Source organism: Halyomorpha halys, unplaced genomic scaffold (assembly GCF_000696795.3).
Source record: "Halyomorpha halys isolate HHAL.00 unplaced genomic scaffold, Hhal_1.1 Scaffold5.1, whole genome shotgun sequence".
In the NCBI taxonomy this organism is placed as follows: domain Eukaryota; kingdom Metazoa; phylum Arthropoda; class Insecta; order Hemiptera; family Pentatomidae; genus Halyomorpha; species Halyomorpha halys.
The window spans coordinates 602,644-625,286 of record NW_027106871.1 but is presented as its reverse complement, the minus strand read 5'-3'; the positions used below and the strand labels follow the sequence as shown (position 1 = coordinate 625,286).

At 29.4% G+C, this 22,643-nt stretch overlaps 1 protein-coding gene across 1 annotated transcript in view; it reads left to right on the top strand.

The window, feature by feature from the left end:
- LOC106692476 (phospholipid-transporting ATPase ABCA1) overlaps positions 1-22,643 on the top strand; it is a gene marked incomplete in the record, with an annotated part of 39,500 nt that overhangs the window by 118 nt on the left and 16,739 nt on the right. Inside the window, 25 exon segments of the mRNA XM_067045188.1 lie at positions 77-170; positions 245-380; positions 759-933; positions 1,016-1,131; positions 2,833-2,997; positions 4,023-4,184; positions 4,287-4,452; positions 4,518-4,615; positions 4,689-4,773; positions 4,848-5,002; positions 6,516-6,737; positions 7,002-7,224; positions 7,931-8,152; positions 8,223-8,427; positions 8,913-9,002; positions 10,768-10,954; positions 13,010-13,141; positions 13,767-13,958; positions 14,308-14,393; positions 15,141-15,304; positions 16,587-16,623; positions 16,759-16,952; positions 19,122-19,203; positions 21,075-21,196; positions 21,402-21,628. Coding sequence (XP_066901289.1) covers positions 77-170; positions 245-380; positions 759-933; positions 1,016-1,131; positions 2,833-2,997; positions 4,023-4,184; positions 4,287-4,452; positions 4,518-4,615; positions 4,689-4,773; positions 4,848-5,002; positions 6,516-6,737; positions 7,002-7,224; positions 7,931-8,152; positions 8,223-8,427; positions 8,913-9,002; positions 10,768-10,954; positions 13,010-13,141; positions 13,767-13,958; positions 14,308-14,393; positions 15,141-15,304; positions 16,587-16,623; positions 16,759-16,952; positions 19,122-19,203; positions 21,075-21,196; positions 21,402-21,628 — 3,737 coding nt within the window.

Sequence of the window (22,643 nt, the reverse complement as noted above, 5' to 3'; positions counted from 1 at the left end):
GTATATATTTTTAATGTTACCTATTTTTGGCAGTGATTTGAATGAGAGAGAATTTATTATTGATAATTATTTTTAGTTTAGGTGTTTCTCTGAACTTACATGGCCACTTTGCTTATTTTTACTTCTGATTTGGGTCAGAAGCAAAGGATTTATCATCAGTGTGCATCCCTGTAAGAAAATATTCTTAAACTTAAAATTTTGAATATATTTATCGAATTCATCAGTGCCTATCTTTAAATCTTAGGCAATTTTGAAGAAAAACCTCTGCCATCTGCAGGTCTTTTATTTTGTTATCAAGGATTAATTTGTACTCTCAACAATACTTGTCATGGAGACTATATGGATACTGTCCGCAACTACAGTAACCTGAACTCTTCAAGGTAAAAATGAAAACATATTTCGCCATGATTTCCCCAATTCACATATTTCAGAGTCATTGTAGAAAGTGGCTCAATTGTTAAACCTTTGGTTTTATCAAATGAATTATAATTTTAATAGTATTTAATAACCATAATTAATTAAAATATTAGAATAATAAAGCCTCCAGCCCAGGCAATATCAACATTGACTAAACATTATATATTGTAAAAGAAAATATTTTTACCAATTTTAAACAGTCTTTAAGCTATAAACATTTTATGTTACATACCTAAATCAATGTGAATAAAGCCTATTTTTATTATGAACATCCTAAAAATAATAAATCAGTTAATTTTCATTATATTTATTCATTTAAGTCTAAGTTATTTTATTTACAGATTTCTCAAATTTATGACTGATGTTGTCTCAGTCAATACTAAGTCTGACCCTTGGAATAAGAATGTGTTCAAAGAATATTCAAAAGACATTGATGAACTGAGGCATGGTATTTTAATTTTCAGTGATCTTCAAAAAAAAAATTCACAAACTACTAATAAAACTGATATTAATCAGGTTCGTGTTTTTATTAGATATATTGTAAGTTTAAAATTGTATGTAATGCAGAAAAATTATTAAAGAATAATTTAAATTTCAGTTATATCACGACAACATTACAAAGTCCATTAATAATTCCACTATGCAGCTGATGGATGTTCAGAACAGAATTCACGAAAAATTGCAGTATTTAGAAAAAATACTTGAATTACTGAAGTATTTGAAAATTTATTATTTAATTATAATTTCTGTATTAAACTTTTCTTATTTAATTATATGAACCAAAGACTTACTTGACATGACTCTTAGTTCGCAATCTAGTTAGTTTTTTTTCAAATTAAGTATCAGTTTTTTTGGGTGACTAAAGTAAGTACAGTTATGTTTTATTAAAATAACAAAATATCCTTTATTGGCTTCTATCCTATTCTCTCAATGCTAACTCAGCTGCTCAATGCAACTTACCTTTTATGTATGATTATATGTTGCCAATATGAAATTTGAGAGGAATGAACTAAGTCTTTGTTACATCACTACATTTTGTTAAAAAATTAGGATTAGAACCTGTACAATTACAACCCACGAAGGATCTTAGGTTCAGTACTTTGTATTAGAAAGTACTGTTTCTTGACCATAAGTTATGCAAAGAGATGTGGTTATTATCGTTGCCCAACTGCCAAGATTCATTGCCAATCCAGTTGAGGGCCAGGTATCATTTAGTAAAGACTGTGTGTACTCAAGCACAGCCTCATCCCTCTAATTTGCTTAAAGCTGACAGAAAAGAATAAATAATTTTCTGCCACAGCAGATCTCAAACCTGGGGCCAGGAATTGGAGTCCAATGGCTTATCCCCTCCACCCTCATCTCCCTTCTTCACTGGATATGGAGAACATTAACTTAGGTCTGGAATTTGAAATACCTGATAATTCTTGTTCTAGATTTATTTATTTATTAGATGGAGTGTATTTTTGGCAGTCAATAAATTCTTGTTTTGCTTCACGTTTCATAAATCTTATCCCATACAGATAATACAGCCAGATTTGAATTTGAAACAATAATTAAAAACTGTTATAACATTCTAACTGATAAAAAGAACTGAACATGTATGTGACTATACATTCTTGTTCTGTTTATCACTCAAAAATTACAGTAAAATAAATATATTTAAATATAAAACATTTACCCTTATTGAAATTTAGCTCATTCCCTAAGATCAATGAATGTTAATCTATTTTTTGTTTTTCTTAAACATTGAATGTTTTTTATAATTACTGACAGCATCTCATTTGAGAATATAATTAAGAGCTTAATTTATCTTGTTTACTTTGTTAAATGTGTTAGTGTGTAATATTATTTAAGTAGTAGTTATTTAATAGATTTAAAAAAAACTATTCTATTACAACCAATTGAGGGTAATATTATTTAATGGGGTGAATAAATTAATGACTTTTCACATTCATTAGCAAACAATTATTTAACATATACTTATATGTCTATTTTGTTGATTACACAGAAATTAAAATTTAATAAACATATTAAAAAAAAAAATTGTTCCTACTGAAATTTGTCATTTATTTTAAAATGAACTTAAAAATTGTTTTAGTTGATTGTCGACTTTACAAATGTAAATACCTACGTTAATCTGTAAAAATATGTAAGTTAGGCTTACATAGTGTTCTAAATGATGCCAAAAGTGATATATCGCATAAGTGATGTATAAAAACCAAAAAGAATTAATAAATAAGGAATTATCGGATGCAATAATATCTTAAGTCAATTTTTACTTATAAATATAAAATATGAACTTACATCTATGAATTTGACCTTTGTAGTGGCACCAATGGCAGATTAAAACTTATTGAAATATAAAATAAACATCGGATTTCATTTATTTTTTTTAATTAATTATTATTTTTTTAGAGTCATTGAAAGAATAGACAAAGATTATGCAAAATTCAGTAGGATTTTGAGTGAATCGCCAATAGTTGATGATATATTCTTTGAATTACACAGTTTCTTGTGTGGTTCATTTTCAGAATCAATGAATCTGTCTTCATTTTGGAAACGTAAAAGAAGCTATGAAAGGTAAAAGTAATACAACTGAGTTTTCTAATTTAATGATGTTGTGAACATTTTAATTATGGTTTTTATTTCTTGAGAATAAAATAAATGATTTTTTTAATTAATTAATAAATTGAAAGTTTTGTATATTACTAGAAAATCCTTGAAAATATAAAAATTCTATTTCATTATGAGAAGATTGGAATGAAAGGAGAGTAAGACAAGTTTGATTTCTCCTTAAAAAAGTTAATTTTATGTAAGTTTACTTAAATGATACATAGTATTTTAGTACATGTTATGTACTTAAATACTGTATTATGATCTTAAATTATATGTGTGTAATATAAATATATCATTTAAGGAAATGCACAAAAATTCACTTATTCACAAGAAACCAAACTTGACTTATTCCACTGTCATTCTAATGCACCGGCACATGCTTCTTAGATTTTCAAGTGATTCACTGTACTATACCTCAAAAGCATCTTTCAATCATTGGAAGAGATTGTGGCTGTCACACATGAGTGTTCTCAGTGCGCTACAAAAACTCATTGAAGTTATATTATTTATTGTAATTTGACTTTCTTAGCCAAAAGCAATAAATAAAATGGTATTGAGGTGGAAAAGTGGATTTGAAGACTTTCTGAATTAAGATGGGCCAAGATAGCAATGAGGTGAACACCTATAACATGAAAGAAAATGAAAAAGACTAATTAATTAGTGAAAGGATTGACTCAGGAAAAAGGCAGAGTTAGGTTGAAAAGCAGAGGATGTAGGCAAATAAAAGGAACTTCATTTAGTCATGGGCCATAGTTAACGGGCCTTCTTATCAGCAATGAATTCTCAAACCAATATACATAAATTAATGAAATAAAATGCCTGAAAAACAAGCAGTGTTATCCTTATTCTAATGGTGTAACTATAATACTCTCAAATATCCATTTTGGTATTATTTTTTTAATACTCAATATATCTTTAAATTATAATTATAAATTAGATTATAAGTAATATCTGCACTTTATTTTGTAACAACTTACCTTTGTTTTAAGCTTTGAAAAGTACTTGAAAAACGATGGTGAGCTTCCCACACTTATCACCCCAAAATATGAATATGATCCTTCTTACTCAAGAGCTTGTAATAAACTTTATGAAAAACTAGAAACATCCAAAGTATTTAATTTATTATGGAAAATGATTAAACCATTTGCTAAGTAAGTAATTCCAAATTTATTTCAAAATAAATACTTTATTTAAAGACTTATTAATAATGATTTAATTTAATTTTGCACTAATTAGTGAACTTAATTTTTAAGAGGGAAAGTAATATTTAGTCCAAATACCACTGCTGTTGTAAGAATTATTGAAAGAATGAAGGAAAATATGATGCCACAGTTCCCTGAGCATAATATTTTATTGTATTTACCTAAAATTGACTTAAGGCTATACAACAAGGCTGGTGAAAATATTAAATTTTTGAAGGTATGTTTTGAGGTTTATGCCAAAATTATATTTATAAATGAATTTAAGTCATGCAAATGTTTCAGAATTTTATTGATAATTATAAAAATGATGATGAACTGAAAGAAATGGTTGATGGCACACTAAAAGAAACAATATTGAAATCAATAAATTTACAAAATCAGTTAGTATATCATCTGTCTGATTTTTGTCTCAAAACACAATTTACTTTTTCTAATATTCATCCATGTTTTAAGGTTTCGTAAATCATACGAAAAAATTGAACAATTAAAAGAAGATACTTTTCAGGAAAATAGAATTTCTGTAGCTGAAATGTTGAAGGTTATAATTATATCTAAGAATTTTTCAATCCTTTTTTGGTGCTGAGACAATATTTTATGATCTAAACTATATAGTGTTACAGTTCTATACAATTTGAAGGATATCAGACAGAAAAAGAAGCAGAACGGAGAAGTTACTATCTTTGTGAAAATGATGAATTATTAGTCCAAATCAGCTTTCTAAACATGAATGGAACTGACTTAAATCCTCTAACTGAATATAAACTAAGGTACTTTAAATGTTTATTTATGCTGTTTTTAAAACGATTAAAGTTTTATTTTTGTTGCTTAACCCATTTGTGTGCATGACCTGTCTGGACCTCTTGCATTATGACCAACATTAGTGTTTTTTATTAGTGTAGTGGTAGAGATCACCAATGTCTTCTGGGTTTTCAGTGAAAAATTAATGATAAAAGATGGATATATGATTTTGAGAATCCTAGAGATATCAAAGAAATGCAATGAAAAAAAAAGAGAAGAGCTCAATATAATGCACAGTGAGGATGGTGAAAAATTAAAAGAGGCAATAGAGGAATGCAAAACAGATTCAGATATGGACCAAAATGATTCAAAAGACTTCATATATGTACTTTTTTTATATTGTTCATTTTTTATCCTGCCCATTAGTGAGGGAGGATTCATGTGGTTTCCAGGTATAAACCAACGGCAGGAAGTACTTCCTTAGCACAGCGCCTTTTGGGGTCATCTACTGCTAGTTCCATTCTTCTAAAGTCGTTTCTTGGAGGATAATCTTCTATACGATTAAGTCCATTAAGAACTATTGCAACTCTACTTCTCATGTAGTCAAAGTGAGGCTTCACATTGAACTTTCTTCCAAGCTTTAAATTTATGACTGTTTTTCCCTAAAGTTAATTTGCTCCTGATTCTGAAAATTTCAATTGCAACAAAATAGATAAAATACTCAATTTATATTACTTTACTTTAGTCATTCCATTTTGATTTAAATTAGACTTTATCTAATTAGCAAATTATTAAATGTCTGATAAATAAATTATTGTAAAATTAGTGTTTCTTTTGTTGTTACCTTTCTGGCCAACATTTTGCTGAAATTCATGTAGGGCTTTTACAAGTGTGGACAGTTTGAGCCTTATCTTACAGGTGGAATAGTGCATCTAAGATGGGTTTGCCTGTGGGTAATGGGAGGGGAGAGATTCTAACGTTCTCTCCCAACCTCCCACTTTTTCATCTTCTTTCCGCTAGTTCTGTTTCAACAACTACTTCTGACTGTCTGGAACTGTATGGAGCATGCGTAGTACTTGTTTTCCCCTCCCAAATCCTGTACTGCATATGCTCCATATTTCTGGATAGTCAGAAGTGGTTGTTGGAACAAACCTTCTCAGTTGACTGGACTACCTTTCCTTTCCTCTCCTTGACCTGACCTACTTCTGAAGCTTTACAAATAGAAATTCCTCGTATCAGTTTTTTCATAACTATTTTTCATTAATATTGCAACATTATAAGTTTAGCATGACAAGTAAACTGGGGAGAGGAAAACTATTCACTCTGTACTACACTCACTAACTATTAAGTGATATTTTCGTGGAAACACTCAGGGTTTTTTTTCTCCATAAAAAGTTATTTATAACTTATGTTATTACAGTTAATTATAATAAAGTTATGTACTTCTTTGCTGAAGATACTGTTATTAGTTTTTAATTATTCATATTGATTATTTAACCGCATATATTTCTGAAGAGGCTTATTGTTTTATTTTAACTTTAGGATGAACAGTAATAGACTTCCAAGAAGTGAAGATATCAATTCTTATTCGTCCAAAATTGGTGCTAACTTTGATCCAATAGAAGATTTACCTTTCATTACTTATGGCTTTGTTTATATTCAAGATATGATTGAAAAAAGTATTATTACTGAATTGGCCGGAAGAAATGATACTCCTGGTTTTATTTTAAAACAGTTTCCCTACCCCTGTCACACTGAAGATTGGTAATCACAATTTTCTGTTATATGACCCGAGGTTCCACAGTGACTGTGATAGTAAAATTAATAGTGATAGTGGCAGCTATCAGAGCCCCTAACATTTTATAAATTGACATTTGCTGTTGTACTGTCAGGATTAGTTTGATACTTGGTAGTACTATCATACTATGTGCATGTGCGAAAAACTTGTACGACAGATATCTGTCACATGGAACCTTGGCATAATTAAGGTAGTTTCTGATTCTCTTTTATAACTTATGGTCCTTACAGGTTTATGCCTTCTTTAGCTCATATGTTTCCATTGTTTATGGTTTTATCATGGGTTTATACTTCTTCTATGACAATCAAGAGTATTGTACATGAAAAAGAAGAAAAACTAAAGGAAATAATGCATGTGTTAGGCTTAAATAATGCTGTGCATTGGTCTAGTTGGTTCATTGATAGCTTTATACCAATGAGTATCACTGCATTTTTCTTATCAATATTGTTAGTGGTGCGTATGATACTGAATTATTCTATTTTTAGCATAATCATAGTTTCTTTTATTTTGACATATTTATGTTTTTTCCTAAAGATTTAATTTTTATAACTCAAAGGGCAACTATCTATTAATAGCCTGGTGCATTTAATTTTTTCCTTGATGTCCTATTAATATGGTCAGTACCAAAAATGCTTAAGGAAAAATTGCATGGACCAAACATTTAATAAGACAAATACATGAATATTTTGGTAGCAAAAGATTTCCATCAAAATTCCATTCCATTTATTTTTCATTGAAAGTTCTATGAAGTTAGTAAAACTAACAGTTCTGTTAAACAGTATTTCTTGCCCCTGGTAAGAAACTGGGAACAAAAAATAAGAGTTCATCCATTGTAATTGGTTTACCTAATCTTTCAGTTTTTATAACTTTATGCTCTGGGCTATAATTACTATTTTTTTTTTTATAACTCCCAATTTAGTATTCACTATCAGCGAAATTTGTTTTTATAAAGTTATTATTAAGAATAAATAAATGTACACCTAACTCAATCTGTAATAACTTACTTCAAACTTATAAGTTTAATTCAATCTATAAACTTTGTAAAATGATTCATTTCACTTTCAATCGTTTACCTCACTTATGTAGATTTGTAATCTATTTAAGATATATTAATTAACTTTAAATCTCTTTTCATTCATCTTTTTTTAATTTTTTTCAGAAAGGAAGAATATTAGCCAATGCTGATATGACATTAGTAATGTCTTTTTTATTGTTTTACACTTTTGCTATTATATCCCAATGCTTTCTTCTATCAGTATTTTTTTCAAAAGCAAATGTTGCAGCAACGTGTGGAGGCATTATCTTCTTTGTTACATATTTACCATTTCCGTTTATCGAATATTGGGATTATTATCTCTCTGGAACAACAAAGATGTTTGCAGTAAGTATTTTATCTCTTATCTTTGGATAATAAATTGATGCTTAGTTCAGAAGTTGTTTTGTCATTGTAGTGTTTGTCATCAAATGTTGCACTTGGAATAGGATCTAAAATCTTAGCCATTCAAGAATTGAAAGGCGTTGGTGCGACATGGGAAAATTGGACTCTTGGTCCTCTATTGGAAAAGCGAATAACGTTGGCTTTTATCATGTTCATTCTTTTAATTGATTCAGCCCTTTATTTTTTAGTCGCATTATACATTGAAAGAGTATTTCCAGGTACTATTGGATTTTATATTTAAGTTTAAATTGATTATAATAACTTATTTGTGTATGCCAAATATGTAAATATAAAACTTGAATTTGCCTATAGATGGCGTATTAATTAAATTTGTTTCATGGATTTGAATTAATAAATTTTAAATTAGTAAAGCATATTAGATTAGGGAAGGAAAATAATTTAAATATTTTCCTTTGAGTTGAACAAAGAAATGTTTTCATTATTGAGTTTTATAAAATGAATATTTGAATGCTTGTAAAGTTAAGGACAGTGAATTGCACGCCAAAAGAAATGTTTTTTATCTTCATGCAATAAACATATATTTTCAAAACAAATATCCTGGTTTCATACATACCTTATTCCCCTCCTAACTTTTGCTCTGTACAAGTTAACCACCCAAGTCAATTATGGCTGTCCCCTCCCCCCATTTCTACTACCTTTTATACTGCATTATTTCATATTTTTCCTAAATTATTATTTATAGGTAACATAGGGTTACCAAAACCATGGTATTTTCCTTTTGTCAGAAATTATTGGATCAGAAGAAGGGATAAATTAAGAGACTACAAAGCAGGTACTGCAATCCAATATTTATATTCTTTGTTATTAGTAAATAAGTAAAAATTAAAAATACTCTAAATGAAATTTCACTTGAAATATTAGGTCATAGCATTTTCATCCAGGTAGCTCAAATCTTGATCCCTTGGTTTGACAGGGTTTTAACTAACGAAATTGTGTTTTATCTTAGAAATCACTCACAGCAAATCTTTTCAGCTTCTAAATAAATTTCATGATATATATGTAAATTATATATAATTGTTTGAAAAATTGGGCAACTACTAGTGTGAAATAGTTCTTTCTGGAGATAACTTTTAATAACTGTTACTTTGAAGCTCTATGTATCTAGGGGACTAGGGGGTAATGCTGTGCACTTATGCAAATATGTTTTCAACTTTCTGAACTCAAATCAAATAGGGAATCATCTCATTTTGTCATACACTATGTTTTTGGTTTAATATTAATTAAAAATTTTCCTCTGCACATCATTATTCAATGGCTAGAGTAATACTTTCAAGGGCAGTAATCACAGTTTAAACTATTTTACGATATAACTGTTGTGAAATTTAAGGAGGGATCTATAAACAAAGACAAAGAGTATATGTTTCCGTTAATAGACGCCACACACGACTGACTCAAAGGTTTCCTGTCAGAGGAGCAGTGTCGCCATCTACTGTTTTATTTACAACAATATTTACCAATTAAATAATAATTCCAATTTTCCAATTTAATTTTAACACATAACCCCTTCCTCCTGAACAATGTTCTCTGTAATGACATAGTTTCATATTTCCAACCTTAACCCAAACTACACCATGGCAATTGGCTACTTCCTGGTGTTTAAACATTGTGTAAGGAATTTGTATACAGTTACTTTGAATAGTGTTACTACTAACATATTCCTCTTACCTCTGTACTTCTGATTTGCTGATTTTGAAACAAAATTAGATGAAATCAAAAATAAAATATACATTAAACGCTCTTTTGTTAATTAATATTTAATTAAAATTTAACTGCTTACTGGATCTAATCTGACCCCGTTTACCAATTTCTGGCACTATTTAAATATTGCTCAATTAAACTATCTTAAGTCCCTTCTTTCCGTTCTAAGCAAATATTTCAAAAGTGATATAGGGCCGTTCCTCTGTGGGAGTCTTACTGGGACACAGGGGCCATGAACCCAACCATTTATCACTAATAGAGAGGATCCCTTCCCACTCGTGACAACGCAGATGGCGAGTAAGTACCACAGTGTTCCCCTGCACACAGTGGATCCCAGAACCTACCTTAAAATGCCCTTCAGGCTAAGAAAGGACATTTATGTTTACTCAGGATTATGTGTACATATAATTTTGTTTGAAATAATAAAATTGATAGAAGGGTCAGAAAAAAAAGAAGTCTTAGTGGGGTGGGTCTGACCTGGTAGGATTAGAAGTAAGACCAACCTACTTGAGATTCCTTCAGCTATGCAACAGAACTAAGCAGCAATCATCACTCCAGATAAGAAAAAGCTATGCACGACAATACCCCTCTCTCCCTTATTTTTAAAAATATTTTATGAGCAAGGAACATAAATTGCCAAAGTTGAAGCCAGTTAAAGATTATCCTGGTGCTTTATAAATGTACTTTTTATTCTGAACTGTAGTAACAAGGTAAATGGCATTTTTTTTTTTTTTTTATTGTAAATGGCCCATAAGTTGACACTAACTTTTTTTTGTTTCATATAGCAAAAAAATCCTTTTTAAAAATATATTACTAATTTTCTGATACAAAATATCTAGAAGAACAAGAAGTAGCCTATACAAATGAACCAGAACCGGCTGATCTCAGAAAAGGGGTTGAAATCATTAATCTTTCAAAAACTTACAGTAATGGAAAGCAGGCTATCTCAAACCTCAATGTTAATTTCTATGAAAATCAGATTACTGCTTTTTTAGGAAGAAATGGTGCAGGGAAAACAACAACCATGTAATTTAAAGTAACTGAAGTATTTTTATATGCTCATTCCTCATTAGTGACTTATTTAGTAGTCAGTAACCTTATACAATAACAATAAAAATTGTGGCATTCTTGGAACTGGCCAACAGAAGTGAACTTCTGGACATGAAATAATATACTAAAATTTTATTATTAATGATCTTGTTTTCCCTCTTATAGCTTGAATAAGAAAATATTAGTTCCATAATAATAATAAATATAAGAAGATGGTCAGGGTTGCGGTCAAAAAAAGAACAAATAGTTAATAAATATTTTAATGTCCGATGTTTCGGCCCATTTTACAGGGCTAATTTGGGCTGTTCAAAGCGAAAGGTTGAACAGCCAAAGGTTTAACCATTCACTTTGAACAGCCCTGATGAAGCCCTGCAAAGTGGGGCGAAAAGTCAGACATTAAAATGGTTATTAACTATTTGTTCTTTTTTTGACCGCAACCCTGACCATCTTCTTATATTTAAATTTTTATGTCAACTATATATACATATATACATAATAATAATAATTAGAGTAGACAGCCATTTTCTCTGTCAATTCTAGCAGGAACATTTTTTTACATTGTAATAGGAGACAATGAGATAACAGGAGCTTGTTGAGTTTGCATAATTCATTATTAACTTTTCTTTTTTGTTTTCAATCGGCTGACCGCCAGAAGGTTATATTTTATCTGGTAAAGGTTGCTGCTCTGTATTTCCTTGTTCTTTAAGTACATGTGACAAAATGTAATAAAATAGTTTTCAGTTAGAGTCTAATTTTTTTTTTTTTTAATATCTCAACGGAGCTCACTTAATCGAACAAGCACTGCCAGGATTGTTGATCTCCTCTAACTTTCTACTCTCCTATTACAATATAAAAATTCTGCTAGAATTGACCAGCATTGCCCTCCTCCCACCACTTCTGTTTCATCTCGTGTCACAAAATCAATTTACTCCTATATAATTCTTTTTTTTCTTGAGTTGTAGAACGTCGGTGAAGAAGTTTCACTTCAAAAATATTTTGAATAAATATGGAGAAATTTCATACAGCCCTTTTTCATTAAAGGTTTATTTGTTTGTGTGAAAGCATTAGGCATCTGAATTCTTACCATCTCAAAATCACTTCCTACATAGAACAGAGTTAGGTAAAATAAAAAACAAATTTGTAAATATCTCCAACCATATAGAACTTAGTTAAGTAAAATAAAAACAAATTAAATTTGTGAAATTTATCAACCATATAGAACAGGGTTTGATTAAAAATTACATTTTTTACTTTTTGACTACTTTTAAGTAAAGAAAGTGTTATAATCGGGTCAAATTTTCAATGTGCACTTTTCAAGGAATTTATGTTTTTCATTGCCCTCCGAGTTTGAAAAAATAATTTTTCTTCCATTGTTTTGTCTTTGATTTCAGCACTAAAATTATCTCTAAAATGGATGGACCAATTTTGTTGTTATATTTTTTTTTTAGGGTTTCAGCACTTGATACCTGTGTACCAAACCAGATATTCTCTGTGCAACAGCTAGAAACCTCATTTTTAAAATATATTGTAGCTCAGAAACAGCTCTTACTATTTTGATGAAATCTGCTTATTCTTTTGCTAAAACCTTCTTTTTTTTTCATGTATAGAAGAAATCCCAAAGAAAATTCAGGAATAAAATTTTGACAAAAAAACTTAAATTTATTTTAGCTTACTTTATTATTTATTTATCATACTCCATTTTGGACTTTTTTCTCACAAAAATTGCATTTCTTTTTGTTCATTACTTACTTCATTCTTGACACTAAAAGAATTCACACAAGGTAAAATTGAAATGCTGACCCTCTTACTATAACTTATAATGTGGCAAACCAAAGATCTGTCTATTTGTCTTGTAGATAATATTTAATAAAATAATTAAATTTTATTTTATTAAATATTATCTACATGATAATTTATAATAATATTTAATAAAATAAAATTTAATTATTTTATAAATATTTCACTTTACTTCTTATTATAAAAAGTTTCTATAAGATAAATTCATTTAAATCATTTCATTTATATTTTCAGATCTATCCTTATGGGTCTGTTTCCTCCTTCTGATGGAACTGCTTTGATTTATGGACATGATATTCGCCATCAAATGAGCACAATAAGGAGGAGTCTTGGAGTTTGTCCCCAGCATAATATTTTATTCCAAAAGTATTAATGCAAACCACTTTTTATTCAAAATATCAATTACTTTTTGATAGACTGATTTTTTTTCAATTTTCCACTCTAATTTTATAACATATGATATCTCAAATATTTCTATCTCTAATTAAACTACATACTTCAAAATATCTATGTAAAGATACTCTATAAAATTTTTACTATGTATTGATTAAAGTTTTCACTTATCTATTTTAACCTCATTCAAATTAATATTTCATCTAAGGATCTTTCATTATTGATATTACTCTTTACTAACCCATTTGTTGTGGAAAGAATGGTTAGGGACTTTCCCTCTGATAGAAATTTTTTTTTAAACTTCATAATTATGTTCAATATAAAATATCTCTTGAATGTATAGTCCAAATTAAAAAAAAAAAAACTTTACTGTCAGAAGCATAAAGCCTTCATGATTGACAAGTGAAAATTCATACCTTCCTCAGCTGATGGTAACCCCACCATCTCCATTGAACCAAGTTGAAATCAGGCTAGTTCCATAATAATTATGTATGTGACCTGCCATTGACCAAATACTGGCATGGCATATATGTATATCAAAAATCTAATGGGATAGTTCTGATTATTTCTATTATTTTTTTCTTTTTTTTTTTTTTAGTTTTACAGTAGAAGAACATTTATGGTTTTTTGGAAGACTTAAAGGCCATGATCCTGGCAAAGTCCAAGTAGAAATCCAACAAATTCTTACCGATCTTAATCTATTTGAAAAAAAAAATTCTCTCCCCATCTATTTATCTGGTGGATTGAAAAGAAAGTTAAGCATTGCTATCGCCTTCATTGGTGGATCTCGGTAAGTTCAGTAGTATGACTTTTTTTTTTTTCTTTTTTTTAGAAATTGAAAAGTTCTTATTTTCAGTTTATTTGAATAAATCTTTCTTATAGTTAGCTATTTTTTTCCTGCTTTTGAGATCCTTAATTCATATATTCTGTTTAGACACTTACTCCTGAAACACCCTGTTTATATAAATGTATATGTCTCAGTATACTATGTTGTAAATTATCTTATCCTATCAGAAAAGAATAAATGGAAGCATGTTTGTCAAAGTAAATCATATTTCAACTTCCTTTTATATTATACTGTTTTTTAATATTTGTGTTTGTGTATTTTATAGCATAAATAATGTTTTAATTTCTTTTAGAACTGTGATACTGGATGAGCCTACAGCAGGTGTTGATCCTTACTCAAGAATTGGAATATGGAATCTACTCCAAAAGCACCGGAAAGGTGATTTTTTATGATCATGTTTCTTAGTAAAATATTATCACATTTTTAATTCATGTTATGAGAAAGTTTTTATCACCCTCTTATCCAGCTTAGATGAGAATTTAGTATCTAAACCCTTGACTTTTTCTAGGTCTCAGCCTCTTTAATTTCTAGAACCTCCTGTCACAAATTATGTATCTATGTAAGTGTATATAAGTTAAGTATCGTCGAGTTTAAACAGTAAAAAATAGAGAAAAGGGTATAAGAAATAACTCGCATGGTTTCCAGTAGTAGAATGAATTTATTCACTCCTTCTCTTCCTCTATTTATATCATTCGATCAGCTGACATCAAAATAACAGCTAACTAAGGCTGTAACTTAATTTAATTAATACACACAAGCACTGCTGTAAAAAAGGTCTTTGAAGAAATATACATTTAAAGTGGGAAGTGACCACTGGCCTAGCCTTGTAATAAGTGGAGAACAGTAGCCATCCTGAATATATTTCACAGACATTGCGTACACAGTTTGCTGTAAACACCCTTTCACTGGCAAGAAACCTTATTGGCACAAAACCTGAATTGAAAATGATTATGAATTATCATGACATCACTCACTGTTTTAGAAGCTAAATTATTGGGTGATTGAATAGCAATATACAATATTAACTATCCACTTTGCTACTGATCCCCATTATTACATGAGAAATATAAATACCTATATTTAGTATATACTAATCAAATTAACGAATTTCATCTACTGATGTAGGAAGAACAATTATCATGACAACGCACATAATGTCAGAAGCCGAATTATTGGGTGATAGGATAGCAATATTTACTAATGGTCATCTACTTTGCTATGGTTCACCAACTTTCTTAAAATCTCAGTTTGGCAGTGGATATGTTTTGACAATTGACTACAAATCTGAGGTATTTTCAGATATTTTTAGTTGTTAATCTAATTTTTACATTACATCAATCTAATTTGGCACAAATTTTTTAAGAATAATAAAAAGATGTCATCTTGTATAGTTTTTTTATTTTCTTAGCAACAGTTTTTGGTTTCCTATAACTTCATTAGGCCAAAATAACAAATAATAATTAATATCAAAATAAAATTAATAACAATAATCAATATCACCAAAAAGTTCAAGAAACAAAATATCAATAAATAAATAAAAACAATTTAGTGCCAGCACATATCTAACTTCTTCTCTTTTAGTCAATTGAGAAATATATATCAAAAGTATTTACCACATGAACTATACTCCATCTCCTACTTTGCTTCAGCGCACATTCTGTTTTGTATTATGGACATTTGAATATTTTTTATTGTTTATTTTTTTTAAGGAAGTTTACCCTTTGACTTTTGGGTAACTAGATAGCTTAAGTTTTGAAGTAAATAGTTTTGAAATGTAATCCTCAATTATTATCATGAGGTATTTGAAACTGTCTACTTTCGGAAACAATTTGCTGTCCTTGCAGACCATGGTAGAGTGTAATAAATTTTTTTTTTTATTGATATTATAAGTAAGCATAGTATGAGCTTATATTAATATCAATTCTTAATATATATCAATTCAGTTCTAGAATACTAAATTTTACAGAAAAAAAACAACAACACGAATATACATTATGTTAGATTTATTTTTTATTTATATAGTTGTTTGAGAGTGGTTTAGTTTCTTTTTAAAACAATCTTGATCCTTTTCTTTCAACTTTATTATTTTTTAACATCCGACGTTTCGACCTCTCAGGTCATTCTCAAGGATTCCTACAAACTTTGTTATAAAAGTAATTAAAAGGAGCTGTTTGTAGGAATCCTTGAGAATGACCTGAGAGGTCGAAACGTTGGATGTTAAAAAATAATAAAGTTGAGAGAAAAGGATCAAGATTGTTTTAAAAAGAATACATTATGTTGTTTAAATATTATCAGATTGTGGCCTCAAACTGTTTGTCTATCACATAAAATGGGACTTCTGTTGTTTTAATCTTCCTAGAGCATTAATGTTGGAGAATGGACAGCCTCAGCATTTGTGTACCCATGTAGTCGCTCTTGATATGACAGGGCTATCAATTATAAAACTATAAAATAAAGATATAAAGACTGCATCATTCTTCTAATCTGAATTGCTGTAACATCAAAAGCCTTTATTTAAGAATAATTTTTCTATTTTTTCTGTTACTATAATTCATTTTTTTTTTATATCAGAACCAAAATGAAGATTTTGAAGATCAAAAGATTGGAGGTAAGATGGTTTTAGGAATATTAAGGTAAAATAAACATTGTCTAATATTTCCTATAATTGAAAACTTCTTTTATTTCTCCCTCAGACTTAGAAACCTGTTTCACTTTTTAATTTTTTTTTTATAATGTTCTGCAGATATCACTAAGGAAGTTAAAAATTATGTGCCAATGGCTGAAGTATCAGAAAAATTGGGGACAGAGATTAAATATATCTTGCCAAAAGTGGGAAGCAGTGTCCACAAATACCAAAAACTTTTTCAGTATTTAGAAGAAAACAGAAATAATTTAGGAATAAATTCATTTGGGGTGTCAGACACAACATTAGAGGAGGTAGGAGATGTTTACATTTTTTTTTTTATTTCTTTAGGTATAAGATAGTGTTGTGTGATACCGGAGCCAAGAAGAAACAACAAAAGAAAAAAACATTTTTTTTTTAACAAACCAACAGTTAAGAGCAATACCGAAACTGCTCTGCTTATTATCAGTCATTCATGATTGATATAAATGGACTCTGTTACAAATTAATCCAATTAATTATTGTAAACAATGTGATAAATGTGTCAATTAATTATTGATCATTCTCTTGACCACAGCTGATATGATAATCCCATTACACTATGGCCAAGTTATCAGCCAGTACGATCACTCCATTATAAATTAATCAGTAATCTCAATTAATTATTATTGATCGTTTCTCAATCATATTCAATAAGATAATCCTGCTACAATAATTATTGAACATTTTTCCTTAGTATTATTTTACCTTGCTCTGCTACTACTACTACTACTTTGATAAATCAAAGAGGATGTTTGGCAATCATTGGTATCACCTTTAAGTTAAAAAAAAAAAAAAATCACAGTTTTACTTCTTATGGAGATAACAACTGTATTAGTTGCTGGCATGAAGGAGTATTAGGAGATGTATCTTATTATACAGTAGTAGGTGTCGAGAGGTATATGATGGCCAGCCATATAATCTACCTTCATTTATCTGTTCATTTTTATTAATTTTTTTTTTAATGCATTAATTAAAATTTTATATTGATATGAATATGGAAAAAATATATAATTTCATCACAAATTGAGAGAGAGGAAGAACAGAATCACTTACAACTGCTCCACCACACATTTCAGAAAGTAGGTAGTGTCAAGTATATGCTAAATGATGGGAAGAAATGATACAGTGGAAATAAAAGTCATAATCACAGCAGGCAAAATATCTATTTTCAAAACTATAATGTTTACAAAAAACATTACAGTTCCGGAACCTGTCACATAAAACAAAGCTACTTATTTATAAAATGATCTTTAGACTAATTGTAACATATGCTGGTGAAACATGGGTCTTGACCCAAGAATGCAAGAAGATATGAGAAAAGAAAGTACTTTGAGATGGCCAAGAAATAATAGAGAACTATGGAATATTACAAAGATTGTATTACACAAAATGCTTTCCATCTCACACCAACAGTCCAAAAGGCACTTCAAACAGAAATAGCTTGTCACTCTAAGACAGTCAGACATATACTGAAAGAAAAACTGTGACTATATATAATTCACTTTTTTTTCAGATCGATTTTCACTTTTTTGTGATAACTATCATTATTGAAATCTTCGTCCATTTACTTGTGATTAATTGAAAATTCATTCATATAATAAGTATAACCAATGTTTATTTTTGTAAATGCATTAAAGTTTTAGATATTTTTAATGAAATCAGAACAAATGTCTTGCTCAATGACTAATCGGAAAAAAACAATTTCTTTTAGTCATCCCCCTCATTGTTTGATTTACTTTTAATCTTTACTAAATCTTTTTCTTTTTCTGAATACTCATTTTCTCGGTTTGGAAGATTTAAAAAGTGTACTGAAATTTTGGTAAGCAAAAAATAACCAGATATTATTTTTTTCCCTGCAATTCCAGTAAATACGATTTTTTTTTAAATTTGTGGTGAGAATAAGTTTCTTTACAGGTTATTTGTACCAATAAATTATAGAGTATAAAAATGAGTAATTAACATTCTTGTAGAACTAATAACTCTTCATTTATATCAAGTTCCTGATGGAGGTATGAGATCCTAATAATGAGTATTTCCTCCTATGAATAGCAATGGCCTTAAACCAATCAAACATGAAGAAATAATGTTTTAAATACAATTACAAAGAAATTTCATTGATGATGAGTCACTGGAAGGAGGGTCACAATGCCTAACTCATCTCCCTAACTTATTCCGCAAATGCTCTTTCAGATTCATTTTGAGTAGTTGTGTGAGTCAGTCCATAACTGTAATTCTCAGTTGCTTGCTCATTTAGTGAGAATTCTTGTGGTAAGCAGGTGTGCATTACCCTGCATAAAAATGGACTATTCACCAATAAATGGAATCACATCCTCTTGGAATACTTTTTGATTGTACCTCTGAGTTCTCTTATAACTTATTTTACTCATTATTTAGTACAGCATTACTCAGCATTTAATTATTTTATCAACTTGAACTTTTAGGTTTTTTTAAAAGTTGTGGACGAAGACGATAATGAGGGTGAAAAATTGCAAGATATCAAAGAGTTTGAGGGGGAAGATAAAGGTAATTAAGTTTTCAGAAGACTATAAAATTAGAATATTATTACTTTATAATATTATTACATTATACAATTTTTTAGGATGCATTTCAGTTCTGGCTTAAAATCAGCCGTGTGGGTTTGTATAATGTGTAGTATTAGTATTTGGACTGGTTTTAATATTGTAAATACATTAGTAGCTAATATAAAAACTTCTATATAACAATGAAAATAAAAAATAACATAGATTTATTAGTGTTTTCTAAATTACTACGAAATACAAACCATTTTCAAAATAACACCAAATATTCACAGTTCCATTTAAAGCTATTAATTTAAGAGTTAAGAATTGTCAATAGATATTAGGTTCATTTTTCTTTTAATCCTGCTCGGGTATATCTGCACCATAACCCTGTTCATTTTGGTGTCCATCTTATCCTTTGAGCACCTCTTGGTCTTGGCAGTCTGTTGTGGAATTTAGGGATGGGTTTTTATAAACCAATACAGAGAGTGTATGTTTCCACTAATAGGCGCCACGACAGACTGCCTCCAGAACAAAGGTTCTTTGTTCCCAGCAGTATCATTGTGTCGCCATCTACTGTTTTATCAACAAACCAAATAATAAAACTTATTTTCTATAACACAGTACTAGATGTTGAATAGTCTTATCTAATCCTGAACTAGAAGTAGTTGCTGGTCTTGGTAAGATTGTCATCCCTTAGAGAAGGTGGCACTGGCTCCTCCACAATAATATGAAGAAAATTATTGAAGATAATTCCTCCTGAGGTTACCTCATTCCATACTCATCCAAGGAAATATCTTTCTTAACTACATTATTAGAGAGTGGATGCATTTTATTCCTTCTGCTAGATCATTCTAGGTAAGGTTGCTCTAGGGCAGCAGTTATTAAACTTTTTTCACTCAAGCTACAAAATGTTGTGTCACAGTTATCCATAAAGCAGTTCTATCACCTTGGAAAAGAACAAAAAACAGTGCAATTTAATTGCTAAAACAATTATTAATACACAAATTCTCTATGACACTTAAGATGTTATAATATTTTTAATAACCATTGATAATTGATCAAATATTGCTAAAATATGTATTCATTTCCTTTACGGTTTTTGAAAGTTTAGTTTTAATTACTTGATCCAGAAAGTTTACTTTTATATCCGATTTTAATATAAGCACAAATTCCAAATACAGACACACAGAGATAACTTGAAGTAAAACAAACAAGCCTTCTGCAACCTTGCCAATGGTATTGATTTTTAATATACCTGCTTCCATTATTCTTCTTGGCTTCTTTCATGTTATTTTTGTTTTGAACTGCTATTTTTATTGATCTTAAGAAAAATTTAGAACAATCTCATTCATCATTCTAGAAGGATTATATTTCAATTCCCCGTAAAAGTAGTTTATCATACAGCTGTAGATTTTATCAGGCTCAATCTCAGGAATATAAACTACTATGTCAACAAAATAAAAATAAAGCAATAGTTTTGTACCACTCAGAACAAATGGCATAACAGAAAAACACCCGAGTATGTGGTACAAGTAGTATATGTAAGGTGTAACCTGTAAAAAACCTGTACTCATCATCTGTTCCAATAATTTGATATTATTTTTGAATAATGGATAACTTTTAGCCATCTTCTCTTTTAGATCTTGTGTACCTAACCCTCTTGACTGAGCTCTCTATTTTTTATATCACCCTTTTATATATTTTTTTCTATTGTTTTCATATTTTTGGTGAAAAAATTTTTACTAAAAGTTTTTTTTTTTTTAGATATTCCTTTTACCTTACTTACTCTTTTCCTTTATCTCATGTTTTATTGTTAGGTAAAACACAGTGTACTCCAATATAATATTTTTATTATTACTTTATTTGTTATAGAGTTTATCAAAAGTGAAGCCGTGCTAGAAAAAAAAAGAGCAGATTACTTTAGGCATTTTAGAGCATTGCATACTAAAAGAGTACGGCATAGTAAAAGAAACATCATTGCATTAGGTCTACAGGTACTATTAATGTATTAAATATGTCAGTTTCATATTATTTTTCATTTTTCACCCACAATAATCAAAATATCTATACCCCCTATCTTTTTTTATTTATTTTAGTCAAAATATGAGTGATAATTTTATTGAGCCTTAGATTTTATCATAATAACTCTACCATTTGTTCTTGTAAATCATATTGTAATGTTACTTTACTTACTTTCAGTTGCTACTACCAGTATTCTTTGTTTGCTTATGTATGTGGATAACTTACAAGTTGCCTCCTGTGGAACAACCAAGAGCAATTTATGCCGATCATTCAATTTGTCCTGAATGTCTTGCAGGTTTCATGAATGTTGAAAATACGTCAGGAAACTGGACCAACAAATATATTAAAGAATTGTTAAAACCTGCTGGATTTGGATCTAAATGTGTTTGGAAAAATGAAACAAAGTAAGAAAAATTCTTCTTAATCAACCCCCCACCAATCTAGTTCTATAGAGTGAAGACTATAAAGTCACAAAGATGTTCCATTATATAGCACCTCTTTATGAAAGAAATGGTATTTACCCTAATCATTGTTATTAGGATGATCAGCTAAGGGGTATTGTGCCTTGCCTTAGTCAAGATAAGTTTTTAGTCCTGGTACCAATTTAAAAAGTTGAGGTGCACTAATTTCAAAAGACCTCTGACAGTGCCTTAACGATTTATCCTATTCTAAGCCTAAGTAATTGACCAACTGAGCCCACGGGATTGTGTTACCATTGACAACTATGTTTTGAATAAAGATATATACAAAGTTAGTAACATTTTTCAATATAGATTGTCCTAATTTTTTTGAATATTCAATCAACCCCTGAGTAGAGTGTAATCAATCAAAGACTTAGGCACTATATACAGTGCATATTAAACATACAGTACATATCATACTGGGACTTGGATGTACTTTTTGATTACAATTTAACAGTTGTAAATAACAATAAAAAAAAAAAAATCATATTTTAGTCATAATTAAAAAAGACCAATAAGAGTCTTGGTTTTATTAATAGAAGCACACTTAATTTCAAATCTACATACCCTCTAATATAATTTTATCTGTCTATGGTCCATCAAATTTCAGAATATTTGTTTGGAATCCTTAACAGAAAACTAATATTTGATACATTGGAAAGTATACAAATGTGTTTCCAACATCTTATTTGGTTTCGGGAAACAGGCACCTTTGGTGAAACTCCATACGACTCTTTACTTCAAATTGCTGGGTTGATAAACTTTCAAATAAAAGATTAAATTCTGATATAATTTTTTTTTTACAAATTTTTAAATAATATGGTTGATTGTACCAATCTTCTCCAACACTTTGATCTTCACTTACCTCCTCATCAAACTAGGCATCATTTGACTGTTCTGATTAATTTTTGCTGAACAAATTACTTTAAGTTATCCAGTGTACCAAGAGTGATGCACA